Source organism: Chlamydomonas reinhardtii, chromosome 1 (genome assembly GCF_000002595.2).
Source record: "Chlamydomonas reinhardtii strain CC-503 cw92 mt+ chromosome 1, whole genome shotgun sequence".
Lineage (NCBI taxonomy): Eukaryota > Viridiplantae > Chlorophyta > Chlorophyceae > Chlamydomonadales > Chlamydomonadaceae > Chlamydomonas > Chlamydomonas reinhardtii.
Window position 1 is genome coordinate 3,055,129 of NC_057004.1, and position 14,000 is coordinate 3,069,128.

The window sequence follows — 14,000 nt, forward strand, 5'->3', positions numbered from 1 at the left end:
ACGACTGCCGCACCTTACACTGGCCAGCCTATGTCCTTGCATCTACCGGTATCTATCCCTTCCGGCCTACGTCAGCCTTCCCTGTTGCAACCGCTTGCGTGGAAAGCAGACACATGCAGGATGTCTGTTTCACGTGTTGCGGTGTTGGGTGGTAGCGCTGACACTGCGCTCCTTGTCTCAGCCCTTTACTTATCACGCCGGACCGCCCGCAATTCACAGTCCACACCCTATACACAGCATGCTCACTTGCACACATAAAAATGGCAGGATCACAGGATGCCTGCGCTGCGCGTCAATAGCGCTCAAAGCTGCGCTCCTTGACTCTGTCGCCGACCCGCCGTCCGCTACCTAAGATCCACTGTCCACACCAGGTTCACCCGGCCGACGCTGTCTTACCCCGATGCACTCTCGAGCCTCACCGCACCTCTCCTATCACTGCCCTCCTCCGCCCCACGTCCCTACACCACCAGCACCACCTCGCCGCCCACCGCCAAGTGGTCGCTGGGGTATTGCTGGTCCGGCACCGCCACCATGGCCACGTCAGCCAGCGGGTCCCGCCACGTGCCCGGCCGCGCAGCGCCCACCCCCACCCCCACCCTCGCCCCCGCCCCTGGCCCCGTAACCCCAGTTTCCCCCCTTTCCCCGGGCCCCTGCGCCCCAGCAGCGCCCGCAGGTGCGTCGGCGGCGGCGGGCCCCGTGAGCGGCGGGCTGCCGCCGTCCTCGTACGGCAGGGCCAGCGCCGCCGCCACCTGCAGGTGGGGCTGGCTGAGCCACACGTAGTCCAGACAGCCCGCGAAGTGGGCGGTGCGGTTGGTCACGGGCGGCTCCCTGGGTGCGCGGTGCAGTTGGGGCAGTGGCACACACGGGGGCGTTGAGGCCTTGTGGTGTTGAGCATCTCGGGCGGGGATGCAGCGCGGGGGTCCCAACTGACGCGGTTTGCTCGATCGCCTTGATCACAGTGGCGTGCGGCGCAAACAGTGCTACTTCATGCTGATTCCGTCTGGCAGCCGTCTGGCAGCTGTCCGGCTTGGCACAAACATGTGCCCACACGCAACCAGCCTGCTCACCGCCCGAATGCCAGCGCGTTCAGGCTGCCTAGCCGCAACCCGGACGAGCTGAGCGGCAGCGCCGGGAAGCGCGGCGCTCCCTCGCCGCCGGCGGGCGTGACGGTGCGCGCCATCGTCCCCGGCTGCCACACGCGGCTGTGCGGGTGGTCGGGGTGCTCGGGGGCCAGGGCGCCGCCCGACAAGAGTTCGTACACGCCACTGACCAACCGCCCGCCCTCCGGCACCTGACACGGGGACATCGGGACAAGGCCATGATGTGGGTGCGCGGGGGATGTGGTGATGGCAGCGGGGCTTGGGTGGACGCTCATGGCGGTGAACGCAAGTGGCCTGGAGTGGACCGGGATGCATGTGGGGGGGCGCTGGGCGATGCGCGCATGCTGCGTGGTGACGGCACGCGCGTTTCCGTTCCAGAAGCGTTGGGCTGTTGGTGTCGGTGGTGCCTTACGGGAAACGAAAGGCGTACATGTGTGCGTACGTGTGCATGTGCGGGAGGGGCGGGGGCACTCAGCAAGTCAGCCAACGTCCAAGAAGTCCTCCCGCGCGTATGAGCACACGCCTCAGGTTGGGTAGATTGGAGTAACAGGATATCAGGGTTAGTATGATAACTCGACTCGGCAGGTCGGTGCAGGGAATCCTATGGAAGATACCGTAATACCGCAAGCGTCGCATCGCATTGCATACACAGTCCTGCATGGTACTTTCCTTGTGCTCTCCGGCACACGCACATTCACCACATGCACATCCACGGTGGACGCCGCGCACCTGAGGGTCGAAGCCGTCCGGCAGCCGCTTCTCTGCCAGGCTGTTGAAGTCGCCGCACAGCACCACCGGCACCGGCCCCACCTCCTCCTGCTGCTGCTGGGCCGCCGCCTGCCGGCTGTACGCGGCCAGCTCGGCACACAGCAACGCGGCCTGGGGGCGGCGGGCGCAGCGATGTGGTACATCAACAACTCATGTCGGACGCGTGACGCCGCATGCACGGCACCGGCAGTGCGTGCTCAACAGGCCCCGCTACACCGGCACCGGGTGGCATCAGGACCCCCTGTCAAGTTTTGAGTCTCATTCTACTTGCAATTCACTACGCCATGCAGCAGCCATAGCAGCAGCCGCACCTGCAGTGCCTTGACATCTGGGAACACGGGGTTCCAGAACAGGTGTGTGCAGCAGAACAGCAGCAGGCGGCCCGAGCCCCGGTGCCGCAGCAGCGCCATCACCGCGCCCTCGCCCAGCTCCCGCAGCTTCAGCCACGGCTGCGTGCCTGCGGCCGTGCAACACCACACCACACCGCGTGTCCTGCAGCCGTTGGATCCCGGTATTGCCGTGGTCCACACTGTCGAGCCATGCCGGCACCGCGCGGGCGGGCAGGCGGCCGCCGCGCCCCCACAGCGGGGGCACCCGCAGCTCGCGCACACACGCGCACTGCCCTCAACAAATGCGCTCGCGCCCCACCGCGGCGCCCCAGCTGTTGCCGCCGCCCGCACCTGCCACCTCTGCCGGCAGCCCCGCCGCCTCCGGCCCCAGCTCCGAGTACAGCAGGCTGCGCGGCGGCGCCACCAGCTCCAGCGCCGCGGAGCGCCACAGCACCGCAATGCCCTCCGTGGGACCCGGCACCGGGCCCACCTGCAGCCACCGGCCGCGGATGCAGCACTAGTAGGTGCAGGGGCGCCCCACAAGTTATCCGGGGTGCCGGTAACAAACGTCACACACCGTCAGCTGTGCTGTCCTCTCCCTGATGCTTTTGCATCCGCACCACCCCTCCTTGCAGTCCTGCCGCCCCTCCTGCCCTCCGCCGCACCGGCCGCGGCAGGAAGCTGCCCTGCATGCCCGCCGCCGCCATCCAGCCGCCCAGCTCTGCGCCGTAGAAGGCCTCGTCACACTCCTGGGGTGCGGGGCATGGTGGGGCGCCAGGGGGCGGGTTGGTGTCATTCAGCCCGCTGTCTGGTGTCAGGTGCCAGCATTGGAATGCGCTTCCCCGCCAGCATGATGCTGGGCTGCACGCCGTACTGCCGTACACAGGCTGCCCATCCCACATACAGCAGCAGAACATGCCACCGCCCCTCAACACAAGCGCTCTGACCTGCAGCGCCACCAAGTCCGCCCCGTAGTGGCTCAGCTCCTGCAGCACCAGCTCCCGCCGGTATGCCCACGCCAGCAGCTGCGGCGGGCAGTAGTTGTTGTACCTGGGGGAGCAGGGTGGGGGATGGAGAAGCGCAAGGGCTGCGGTTTGGGTGCAGCAGCTCCACACCCGTGCGAGCTCGCTGCCCACGCGTGGCCCCCTAACAGATGACGGCTGCATTACTCCCCGGTTTCGCGGCCCGTGCCCCTGCCTCGTCATGACGGGTGTTGCAAAGGGTATTGCGCCCCGCCAGCGCACGAGCCATCCCCTCCTCTTACCCTGCATACTTCGGAGCTAATATGTTATAGCTGATGACCTTCATGCCGTTCGTTGCCGACTGTTTCAGCCGGACGAATTGCCGCGTGAGGGGCCCAGGCACGAGTGTCATTACTCCAAACCGGTGCGCTAAATCTTAAAAGAATGTAATTACTACAGTAGACACTAAGGGGTCCTGCTCGACAGCCCTTCAACTTCTGGCAGGCCTAATCGCGCGCATGCAGTTTTGGGCCCAAGACCCGCCTGGTTCCTATATCCAAGTGCACCGCATTGCTTTTTACAAGTATAATAGACAACTTACAATCCAAACGTCGATGCTAAGCACTGCTGACAGCGGGCGCGTCATCGTCTTAACTGCAACGTTGCTGTTTGCGTACATCAGCGTGTGGCTGCTCATCCTTGTAAGTGCATAGAGCTTGAAATACTAGCCGTGGCGCAAGGGCCACGCCTGTCGCGCCAAAACCCTCACCGGCTTCCTGCGTGTGCCCGCGACGGGCCGCAACGGCCTCACCACCAAACTTACTGGCCCCTCCTTTGGCACACTCCCCACGCAGCCGTTCGTTGAGGAGGGACACCCAGTCCTGCGCTTCTTTCCGCCAGTGGAAGTCGCGCTGCTGCTTGCGAGCGGTGCGGGCGTGTCGGTGGGAGCGCTGGCGCTGGGCGTTGCGGGTTGGTTCTGTCTCGTCGACTCCTGAGCCCCCGTTTCTACGTACACGCGGCCGCTCTGGCCGCGGCGGCATCTCAGCCGCCACAGCCAAACAGCTGAGAGCCGGCTCGCTAGCAAGTTATCTACAGCCGCAGCTGCAGCTGCACGGGGTGCAGCAGCAGGAGCAGCCACAGCTGCTGCGGCAGGGCTCGGAGGGTGATTAGGGCGAAGGTCTCTCGGCGCCTGCATGGCGGATGGCGGCGCCGCCGGCCCCACCAGCCGCCGCCCGCGCCTGGATGTTGACACGTGGACCGTTCAGCTAGAGGAGCTGCTGGCGCTGCAATCGGTGTACGAGGATGACATCAGGTGGGGGGGCGTGGGGTTGGTTGGGAGGTGGGATGGTGGGCTGGATGGGGAGGAGGTGGGGGAAGTAGGGGGAGGTGGGGAAGGATGCAACTAGGTTGGTACCTTGCCATGCGGCCGCCAAGCGCTGCCCTGCTCACACACCACCGCCGGTGGCTTCCACCCTGCAGCATTCTTGCGGCGCCGGGGGCTGGCGCGGCCGGCGACGGCCCCAGCTGCAGCGACGGCAGCGGCGCGAGCAGTGCCCCGGCGGGCCCGCTGAGCGCCGAGGAGCTGCTTGCGGCGGGGCCGCCACCCGAGCTGCTGCTGCCGCCGGACGAGGCAGAGGGCGCTGACTCTGAGGGCGGCGGCAGTAGCAGCAGCTGTGGGTGCTTCGTGGTGGAGGCACTGGTGCACGTGGACATGCCGGAGGGAGGGCTGCAGTTGCTGATTGAGATGCCACCCATGCGGCTGCAGCAGCTACAGCCGCAGCCGCCGCAGCAGTTGGCGCCTGTAGCAGCGCCTGTGACAGCCACGGGCACCGCTGCCAACGCAGGCTCTAGCGCTACAGTCATCGCGGCAGCCGCAGGGGCGGCAGTAGCCAATGGCGGCGGCATGTCTGGCGCTGGGAAGGGCGCCAATGGCGCAGCAGGCGGCGGCGGCGGCGGTCGCGGCAGGGGCCGCGGTGACGCCAGCGCAAACGGCACCTCGCCCGACAAGGGCGGGGGCCGTGGTCAACAGGGTAGGGGCAGCAGCCGGGGCAGCGGCCGCGGCAGTGGGCGCTTGCGCAGCGGTGACGCGCACGCCACCTCCTCCCAGACACCTTCACCGCCGTCCAAGCACCAGCCGGCGGTCATGCCGGCGCCGGCGACTTATGAGGAGCAGCCGGCAGCTGTCAGCGGCGTCAAGGCGGCCGTGCAGGCCGCGGCGCCGGTGCTGGTGGTGGCGGAGAGCAGCCCGCCAGTAGCTGCCCCAGCAGTGGCAGTGCCAGCGGCTGTGCCGGCACACCCGGCGGCTGAGGCGGAGGGCGAGGGCGTAGTTGAGGCGGTCGTGACTGGGCAGCAGGCGGCGGGGCAGGAGCGGCATGAGGCGCCACTGCTGATGCCGTTCGGCGGCACGCTGCACTTCCTTAGCCCCATCCGCCTGACGCTCACGCTGCCGCCCACCTACCCCGCCGTCCACCCACCCGAGCTGGACGTGCAGGTGTGTGTGTGTGTGTGTGTGTGTGTGTGTGTGTGTGTGTGTGTGTGTGTGTTTGTGTGTTTGTGTTGCGTGTGTGTATGTGTGTGTGTGTGTGTGTGTGTGTGTTTAAAGTACGAACAGAACGCGGGAAACGGTCAACACTTGCATGTATGTGTGTGCGCGTGCGTGCGTGTCAGCAATCACAGGGAAAGAAGACCGTGTGTATGTGCGTGTGTGCAGCATAGCGTGCGGCGGACGGCAAGATGCGTGGTCCAGCATTGCCTTGACACGCGCTTCCCCATGCGGCACCTGCCCGCCCGCAGGCGCTCTGGCTGTCGGAGGCGCAGGCCGCGCAGCTGCGGGCGGCGCTGCGGGCGCAGTGGGCGGCGGCGGGCCCCGGCACGCCCATCTCCTTTACTCTGGTGGACTGGCTGCGAGGCGAGGCGCTGGCGGAGCTGGGACTCACTGGCGGCAGCGGTGGCGGTGGCGGTGGCGGTGGCAGTGGAGGGAAGCTGGTGCTGAGGCGCGGGCAGCAGCAGCAGCAGCAGCAGCAGCCGGCGGTGACTGGGGCGGCGGGGGCAGCAGCAGGCGGTGCCAAGGGTGGTGGTGGCGGTGGTGGTCAGAGCCTGGAGGCGCTGGCGATGGCGCTCGTGCGCTACTCAGCGCGGCGGGAGCAGCACGTGTTCGACGAGTCACTGGTCAGGTGGGTGCAGGAGCTGAAGGAAGTCATGGCACCAAACACCACCAGTGCTGGGCTACTGCGCGTGAGTGCGGACGCCATGGTCCTCGCTGCTTCGCCCCTCCCATCGTCCCTAGCTCGCAACCAGGTGCCCTCTCCGCTCCCGCCCCTCCCTCGCCTCCCGCCTCCACTGACCTCCCCTCCCCTCCCCCCCCCCCTCGCCCCCCCTCGCAGCTGCCCCATCTGCCTGGACCAGCAGCTGGGCTCCCGCTGCGTGCGGCTGCCCGAGTGCCGCCACGCCTTCTGCGTTGCCTGCGTGGCCACACACCTGCGCACGCAGCTGGGCGCCGGCGCGGTGGACAACATGCGCTGCCCCGACCCCGCCTGCCGCCGCCAGCTGCCGCACGGCGCGCTGCAGCAGCTGCTGAGTGCCGCCGAGTACGACCGGTGGGAGGCGCTGACGCTGCAGCGCACCCTGGACAAGATGGAGGACCTGGTGTACTGCCCGCGGTGCAGGTGTGAGGGCGTCGTGTGTAAGGGCGTGTGTGAGGGCGTGTGTATGGGCGTGTGTGAGGGCGTGTGTATGGGCGTGTGTGAAGGCGTGTGTGAGGGCGTGTGTGAGGGCGGGTGGCTGGTAGGACATGAGTTGCGCTGCATGTTTGAGATGAGCCACAGGGTGCCGCAGGATCTGGTCGCTGGGTGCCACGGAGATGTATGTGTGTGTGTGTGTGTGTGTGTGTGTGTGTGTGTGTGTGCGTGTGTTTGTTGCCCCTGTCACGCTCATCTGCCGCTGCCGCTCCCTGCCTCCCCACCGCGCCGCCCCGCCCCAGGGAGCCGTGTCTTGAGGACAGGGATCACTGCACGCTGTGCCCCTCCTGCTTCTACTCCTTCTGCTCCCTGTGTGAGGAGGCGTGGCACCCCGGCAGGTGCGAGCGCCAACGGGGTATGCGGCATCCACATAGGGGGTTAGCCGGGGAGCCAAGTGTATAATTTAGAATCTTTGAGGGGGGGCGGCGGTGGGAGGGCGCGTGCGTGATTGCGTGATGCGGGGTACACATGCCATACGCTAAAGCCGCAACGCGGCCGCACCGCCACGCCGCACCACGCAGCAGTATCACCTTGCGCACGCCATTATGGGTCGATCGGGCTTGACAGGGGCTGGCAGGGGTTGACAGGCCTGACAGGGGCTGACATCTTCCCCTTATCGTTGGGCTCGGGCCTGTAACAACCCTCCCCTCCCCCGCCCCACACTTCTTAAATAGTCATGAATGTAACCCCCCACCCCCCACACACAGCCGGTGCCTGGACGCGGATGCCAAGCTGGCGCTGCTGGAGGCGCGGCGGGCGGGCCGCGGCGAGGCGGCGGCGCGTGAGAGCGCCACGGAGCGGGCTCGGCGCGAGGTGAACAAGATGAACGAGCTCAAGAGCCTGGCGCTGGTGCAGGTGGGTGGGGTGACGAGGCCGGGGGGGGGCGTAGCCATGCATATGAACGGTTTGTTTTGGGGGGTCAGCAGTAGTTACGCACCGCCTGGGGCGTTCTTGCATACCTGACAAAGGGCGTGTACGTGCGTGTGCGCGCTTGTGGGAAGGCTGGACGCGCGGCTTGGGGGCGTGGCTGGCTGTAGTTACCGTACAATGCCCCTCACCGCTGCCGTTTGCTGAGCTGCCTCCTCACCGCCAACTTCTCCTTCTGCTTCCTCCCCCTCCTCCTGTTTCCTCCCCTCCCGCTGCTGCCGCTGCCCCCCCCCCCCAGAGCTCCACCAAGCAATGCCCCTGCTGCTCCATGGCTGTGGAGAAGACCGAGGGCTGCAACAAGATGACGTGCGCCTACTGCGGCGTGTACTGGTGCTGGAGGTGCTGCAGGGTGAGTGCGGGGGAGGTGGGCGGGAGGTGGGCCGGAGCGGGGCCGCAACGGTGCGCACGCTGCACGGTAGGCCGCTGCCACATGTCTTACGACTGGAGTATGTTTACGTGTGCGTGTACCGGTGACAACGTAGCGCTGTTGCCGCTGCCAACGCTCCTGCTGCTGTCGTTCCCAACGCCTTGCTGCTGCTACGCTGCGCCTGCCGCAGATGATCAAGGGCTATGACCACTTCAAGGAGGTGGGTGTGGCGGCATGTGTGCCCTACTGATGCCGGGCCGTGTGGAGGGGAGTGGCGTGTAGAGGCGCAGGAGCCGGGCGGGGGGGCGGACATAGGTGCATGTGATTGAGCAGGTCAGCCATGCACAGGCCCCAGGCCCCAGCACATCTGGATGCGCATGCACAATTTCAGTGGCTTGCGGGATGTCGCACCTCCCACAGGACGGCTGCGAGCTGTTTGACCAGGTGGAGATCGACCGCTGGAACGCGCGCTGGAACGGCGGATTGTTTGAGGGTGAGCAGGGGTAGGGGCTGCGGGCCTGAGGGCCTGGTGCCGCCGTGGTTTGGGGGTTGTTTGTTTTGGAGCGGTCAAATGACCTATGTATCTGCAATTATGCGGTCGTGTGCGCCCCGCTCCTGCAGCTCCCCGGCGAAACGAGGTGGAGGATAACTTGGCGGCGTTGCAGGTTGCCCGGCGCGTCGGCCAGGTGCGGTCGGGGGGATTGTAGATACCAGCCCAACTAAACCGAACCCAATGCCTAGTCACCTCCTGTCCCGCCTGATGTCGTCTTTATTTGTTGTGTCTGCAATCCTGTCACGCATCCGTCGCAGGGGCGCTGGTGCCACTGCGTTGTGTGCGGACAGCAGGTGGGGCGGCAGCGCGGGCAGTGGGGTTGTGGACAGTTGTGGGCGTTCCTTCGGACTAGCAGTGCAAATGTGTACCCCATCGCTGACCCATTCCGCTTAGGGGGCACCAACGCCAGGGCTTAGCGTATGGGTTGAGCGCACCTAGCATGTTACCATACCATCCGCACTCTTTGTGCTGCTTGCCGCCACCCCGCCCCCTGCAGAACCTTAAGGAGGGCCGCAACAACAACATCCGCTGCTGGTCCTGCAACAGCCACTTCTGCTACCTGTGCCGCACGTGGCTGCGCAACCGGCCCGGCGCACACTTCGGCACGGGCGCCGGCCGCTGCAAGCAGCACACCGACGACTGACTGGCTGGCTGGCTGGGAGCCCCAGAATCGGTGGGCGTGTGTTGGAGGGTGCAAGCGCGTCAGCTTCAGGCGCATGTGGGGGTGTCGATGCTTGTGCATGGAGTATGCATTACGATATTATATGGAGCGAAGTATGCATTACGGTACTGTATTGCGGCGCCAGGGTGATGGGGGCCGCGGCGCAGGATGATGACAGCGATGTGCGGCCAGGAGGTGGGCAGTAGACTTGGGTGTGTGATGGGACAGTGGCAAGGCAGGTTGGTAAGGTCCCTTAGGGCAGTAGACTTGGGTGCACATACCCCTAGTGCAGGTCTGCAGGAGGGTTCCTCCGGGTGCCGGGCAAGGCGAGACAGGACCTCGGGGTGGGGCAGGCTGGCAGGGCAGCCACGCCGCAGATCGCCACAGGCATGCATGTAGGCTCGGCGGTTGGTTTAGGTGATGGCAGTATCGGCTCGGGTGATGGATCCGATCCCCGCATCCTGCAGCTGTCACCTGTCAAGGTCGCTCGGCCATGCGGTAGCACAGGAGTCATACTCGGCACACGCCAGTGAGCAGGGTGGTACAGCCGCACAAAATTTTGCAAGACGCAAGCGTTTCCAGGAACACCCCTGTGCGTGCGTTCGTGCGTCGGCAAGCATTCCAGTATTCCAGTATTAGGGCAAAAGTCGCGGTCGACAGGATTCGAACCTATGCGGGAGATCCCATCTGATTTCGAGTCAGACCCCTTAACCACTCGGGCACGACCGCTGATCTTACAGAACCAGATGACAATCTTATCAATTATTAAATCTATATACATAAAATTTGATGGATTCAAAACCAGTGGGCCTCGGACCGTCCTCTACATCCCTCGAACATGCCAATGTACAAACTCAAGCCCGTGACCTTCAAGCCAATGAGCTCGCCATGTATCCTCTGCTCCACCAGATAGCCCAGGGCAGGGCAGCCAAGAGGGCAGCCGGGAAAGCTGTGGCAGCGGCAGGTACGCAGCCAGGGTGGCAGCAAAGGCAAAGCCGAGAAGGCCGGTACAGGGTACCAGGGGTGCTCGTTTCCGGCACATCTTCAGTAGGTTGTCCTGTAGCGTCGCCTGCGTCGGCGACTTGGCGTTGCTGACTTGCTGTAGCCTGCCGTGGGTGCTGCAGGTGACCTGGCCTCACGCTCCTGGCGCCCGGCCAGCAGCAGTGGTTCGGCCTCACAAAGAACACGGCCGACGCAAGTGATTCTGTTGCTAGGGTTGGACGGTTGGGGCCTGTCTCCCTCATGTACATGACAATGATGACATGCTGCCACTTGCCAACTGCATGGTGTGTTACACCGCCCCGCGCAGCCGGCGTATCAGTCGCGTAATCCGGTTTGTTCGTCCGTCCTCTACCATACCTCTTGTCACCAATGCAATCTACCATACTTGCCTCCCAAATATGGGTACCTCACCTAACCTGCAACCACGTCAGCGCCCATTTTGCGCCAGCGCACAACAAACGCGGCACATCATCTGGCACTGGAAGTCTGGCCGACGTCACTTATCCTCTCATCCTCGTGATGAATGCACATTGCTCCATCCTCATGCATCCTCTGTAGCCCACCGTCTCCGTCACTGCATGATCTACCCTCGCGTTTGCCTCCAGTCCTATCGTGTGTGCAGGCAGGTACAGGTCAATTGTTAATCCAGTGCTTGCTGCATGGCTCCAGTTATGGTCAAGAATTTATCTCACAATAGCACCCCAGGAACAGGCTGCGTCCAAGCAATTAGCAAACGGTTGGTCAACACCTCTCCAAAGTCACAGAGCGCCATCCTGCACGGTTAAAGCACGAGTGTACACGCACGTGCACATCCAGCACACTGACACCACTCTCATGTCAACACCAGTCTCCACAAAACCCAACACTCAAACACTCTCCCTCACCTCCGCAACCCACCCGCCTCAATCGAAACTCGACTTGAACACCGTCACGCCCCCGCTCGTCTCCACCGTCACGCCCTTGCCCGCCTCCTGCTCGGCCTTCTTCTCCGGTAGCGGCTCCACCGGCGTCCAATGCCGCACAAACGTCTGCGACACCAGCAGCGGGAACAGGATGGTGGCGTCGCCGCACACCTTGACCGGCTTTGCGTCGATGCGGATCTTGCCCCACGAGATGGCCTCGTCGGGCCGCGCGCCGCTGTCGCTGCCGTCAAACTCCTGCGCGGTGTTCACGTACACCGCAAAGTCGGCGCCGTTGCGCATCAGGTTGGCGTTGCAGATGTGGTGCTTGGGCACGCCTGCGGCATGAACGGGGGGGCATGGGGTTGAAGGTTGGGTTTCGTTGGTTTGTATTGGGTGGCGGGAAGGATACGGGGCTTGAGGCTTGAGGTCGAGTCACTACCACGAACCCGGTAGCAGCGGGACATCCGCCACTGGCTCGCTTGCCATCCCCATACGCTTCATAGCGTCCTGCAGCCGCGCCTGAACCATCAACACGCCCTACCCTCCAACCCCCAATCCCCAGCATGCCACCCACCTCCGCCCAGGATGATCATGCCGGTCTTGCGCGGCGTGGCGCGCATGGCGATGTCGTTGATGCGGCGGATGTCCTCCACCACGTCCACCCGCAGCCCGGGGCTCTTGTACGAGTGGAAGAACAGCATGTCGCCGATGGAGCCGTCCGTGATGGCGGGGCAGAACACGGGGATGTTGTTCTTGTGCGCCCAGTAGTAGATCGAGTCCTCGTGACCAATCTCCTTACCCAGCCTGGCAGGGACGGGAGAAAGGTGGGGAAAGAAGGGACGGTGGACAAGGAGACGTGCCAGGAACGGCAGCTGGCTTGTTCTGGCGGGGGCGAGCGTGTGTGGTGCGGGTCAATGTGGTGGCTGCGGCGGCAACACACAGCGGCAAAGGGCAGGCTCACCGGTCGATGAGCTTGGAGGGCGTCCAGTTGACGCCCTGCTCGTTCTGCTCCGTAAGGCAGGCGTCCAGGATGGGGATGATCCAGTCCTCGAACTTGCAGTAGTTGGAGTTGGGCACCACCATGTTGCCGATGCGGTTCAGGCCCTTCATGCGCAGCTCCGAGCCTGAGGGCGGTGGGGCCAGGGGCCACACGCGAAAGTTGTCGTATACGGCAAATCACCCAACAAAACCGAGGGAAAAGTAGAGCAAGAGGTAAACCCCAAGGCAAGTCAGATGCTTCGCATTCTGCCCCTTCCTCCTCCCAAGGGCGTGGTGTATGTTTCCCTTCCCCAAGTGCAGTGGCGCTCACCCTTGAGTTGGAAGTCTCCTAGATAGGTGTGCCCCATGCACTTGATGAAGTCCTCCTCGATGCCGCCCGCCGTGGTGACCAGCACGTCTACCATGCGGTTCTGGACCAGGTACCTGCAGGCGGAAAGGAGGGGAGAGGGGAGGAGAGCGATGGAGAGGGGCGGTGTGAGGGAGAGCGAGGGAGGGGAACAGGGAGGAAAGGATACTGCGCAAGGAGCCAGTTGAGAAACTGCACCGTGTGGCATTGTGCAGGTGAGGTGGGGTAATGTTGCGAGATGGTATGAAGGAGAAAGGTGGTCAGCGCGGATGCTGGATGAGCATAGTAATGAGTTGTGCAATTCAGGCATGTTGCAAGGGGGTGATGGACCGCCGGCTCACGGGTGGAGGAGCCCACGGCGGTTTACACTCCCCTGCAGTACTGTCGCATCGTTGACTAGTCAAGGTGCCATCGCATCTTGGAACCTCAACTGGTATTAGATGCTCATGGCAGCAGGCCCTGTCGTATTGGCCTGGCACAACCCCTCGCCTCCCAGACAAATTTCGCCCCTGTGCACGTTAGCATCGCTGGCTCCAACCGCCAACCACTCACCGTCCCTTGCGAGCGAGGCGCCCACGTCCGTGGATCAACACATGCAGCAGCCCAATCGCATGACACACAGCAGCCGCACCTGATGTGCTCGCGCACGCCGGCTGACGTGAGGTTGGAGGTGAAGCCCAGGAAGATCATGCAGCGCGTGTTGGCGCGGAAGGCCGGGTCCACGTGGTCGGGGTCGGTGGCGGGACCCACCGGCTCGTCACTCAGCCGCCAGTTGATCTGGGTCAGGCAGGGTTTGGGGCGGAGAGGGAGGGCAGGAGGGGAGGAAGTGGGGAGGGGCGGAATGTGGGATGCAGTGAGCGGGTGTTCGATGAGGGTTGAGGCTAGACGCACGGCGCAGCGCAGCTGGGAGTGAGAGCTAGCGGCCAGAAACTGAGTTGGGCCGATGGGAGATGAGGATTGCTGCAATGTAACAAGGGGCTGCCGCGGCACCCCGCAGGCACGGGTACCCTGCGGAGTGCCAGACCAGGGCGGGTGCCCGCTCGCTGTGATTAGTTTGGCGTCCCAGCATACCCAAGGGCCAAGCCAGACGGCAGGGGCCGCCAGGAAATAAAGGACGCGGGTGGGAGTTTCGTAACAACAATGATTGCCCCGGGGCCAGTCGGCCGCTCAGCTGCTCTGTCGCGGCTACACGATCGTGTCCCCCTCTCACCATCCGGTTGACCTCCGCTATCGCCTGCCCGAAGGTAGTGGCTTGGAACCCTGTCGTCAACATGGACTCCATGAGGCCATTGATGTCGCATCCTTTGTTAAAATCATAGCCCCGAACCACCGCCGTGTCGGGGATGG

At 64.4% G+C, this 14,000-nt stretch overlaps 3 protein-coding genes across 3 annotated transcripts; 1 reads left to right on the plus strand and 2 right to left on the minus strand.

Annotated features, from left to right (window-relative positions):
- Positions 1 to 2: 2 nt before the first annotated feature.
- On the minus strand, positions 3 to 3,607 carry CHLRE_01g018850v5 (uncharacterized protein). The gene is made up of 8 exons (XM_001689889.2): positions 3,462 to 3,607; positions 3,145 to 3,247; positions 2,863 to 2,946; positions 2,549 to 2,687; positions 2,180 to 2,325; positions 1,830 to 1,979; positions 1,068 to 1,291; positions 3 to 828 (listed from the first exon to the last, which is right to left on the minus strand). The coding sequence occupies exons 1-8, from the start codon at positions 3,569 to 3,571 to the stop codon at positions 459 to 461; spliced, it is 1,326 nt and encodes a 441-aa protein (XP_001689941.2). The 5' UTR covers positions 3,572 to 3,607; the 3' UTR covers positions 3 to 458.
- A 140-nt stretch (positions 3,608 to 3,747) lies between these two features.
- On the plus strand, positions 3,748 to 10,179 carry CHLRE_01g018900v5 (uncharacterized protein). The gene is made up of 13 exons (XM_043058440.1): positions 3,748 to 3,860; positions 4,014 to 4,471; positions 4,639 to 5,650; positions 5,953 to 6,332; positions 6,543 to 6,824; positions 7,139 to 7,234; positions 7,604 to 7,751; positions 8,062 to 8,172; positions 8,381 to 8,410; positions 8,611 to 8,683; positions 8,812 to 8,876; positions 9,001 to 9,036; positions 9,240 to 10,179. Exons 2-13 carry the CDS (start codon positions 4,353 to 4,355, stop codon positions 9,384 to 9,386), a joined length of 2,499 nt encoding a protein of 832 aa, XP_042928354.1. The 5' UTR covers positions 3,748 to 3,860; positions 4,014 to 4,352; the 3' UTR covers positions 9,387 to 10,179.
- Positions 10,180 to 10,628: 449 nt separating this feature from the next.
- Positions 10,629 to 13,947, minus strand: CHLRE_01g018950v5 (uncharacterized protein). Its single transcript, XM_001689890.2, has 6 exons — positions 13,864 to 13,947; positions 13,285 to 13,430; positions 12,618 to 12,730; positions 12,270 to 12,432; positions 11,883 to 12,112; positions 10,629 to 11,643 (listed from the first exon to the last, which is right to left on the minus strand). Exons 1-6 carry the CDS (start codon positions 13,924 to 13,926, stop codon positions 11,309 to 11,311), a joined length of 1,050 nt encoding a protein of 349 aa, XP_001689942.2. The 5' UTR covers positions 13,927 to 13,947; the 3' UTR covers positions 10,629 to 11,308.
- Positions 13,948 to 14,000: the final 53 nt, after the last annotated feature.

Coding starts and splice junctions, on each gene's coding strand:
- CHLRE_01g018850v5 (XM_001689889.2), bottom strand. CDS start 3,571: ATGACACTCGTGCCTGGGCCCCTCACGCGGCAATTCGTCCGGCTGAAA. Junction 2,326..2,548: donor GCTGCCGGCAGAGGTGGCAG/GTGCGGGCGGCG, acceptor GCACGGCCGCAG/GCACGCAGCCGTGGCTGAAG. Junction 1,980..2,179: donor CAGATGTCAAGGCACTGCAG/GTGCGGCTGCTG, acceptor CGCCGCCCCCAG/GCCGCGTTGCTGTGTGCCGA.
- CHLRE_01g018950v5 (XM_001689890.2), bottom strand. CDS start 13,926: ATGTTGACGACAGGGTTCCAAGCCACTACCTTCGGGCAGGCGATAGCG. Junction 13,431..13,863: donor TAGCGGAGGTCAACCGGATG/GTGAGAGGGGGA, acceptor TGCCTGACCCAG/ATCAACTGGCGGCTGAGTGA. Junction 11,644..11,882: donor CATGATCATCCTGGGCGGAG/GTGGGTGGCATG, acceptor TTCATGCCGCAG/GCGTGCCCAAGCACCACATC.
- CHLRE_01g018900v5 (XM_043058440.1), top strand. CDS start 4,353: ATGGCGGATGGCGGCGCCGCCGGCCCCACCAGCCGCCGCCCGCGCCTG. Junction 6,333..6,542: donor TTCGACGAGTCACTGGTCAG/GTGGGTGCAGGA, acceptor CCCCCCTCGCAG/CTGCCCCATCTGCCTGGACC. Junction 8,877..9,000: donor TTGCCCGGCGCGTCGGCCAG/GTGCGGTCGGGG, acceptor CATCCGTCGCAG/GGGCGCTGGTGCCACTGCGT.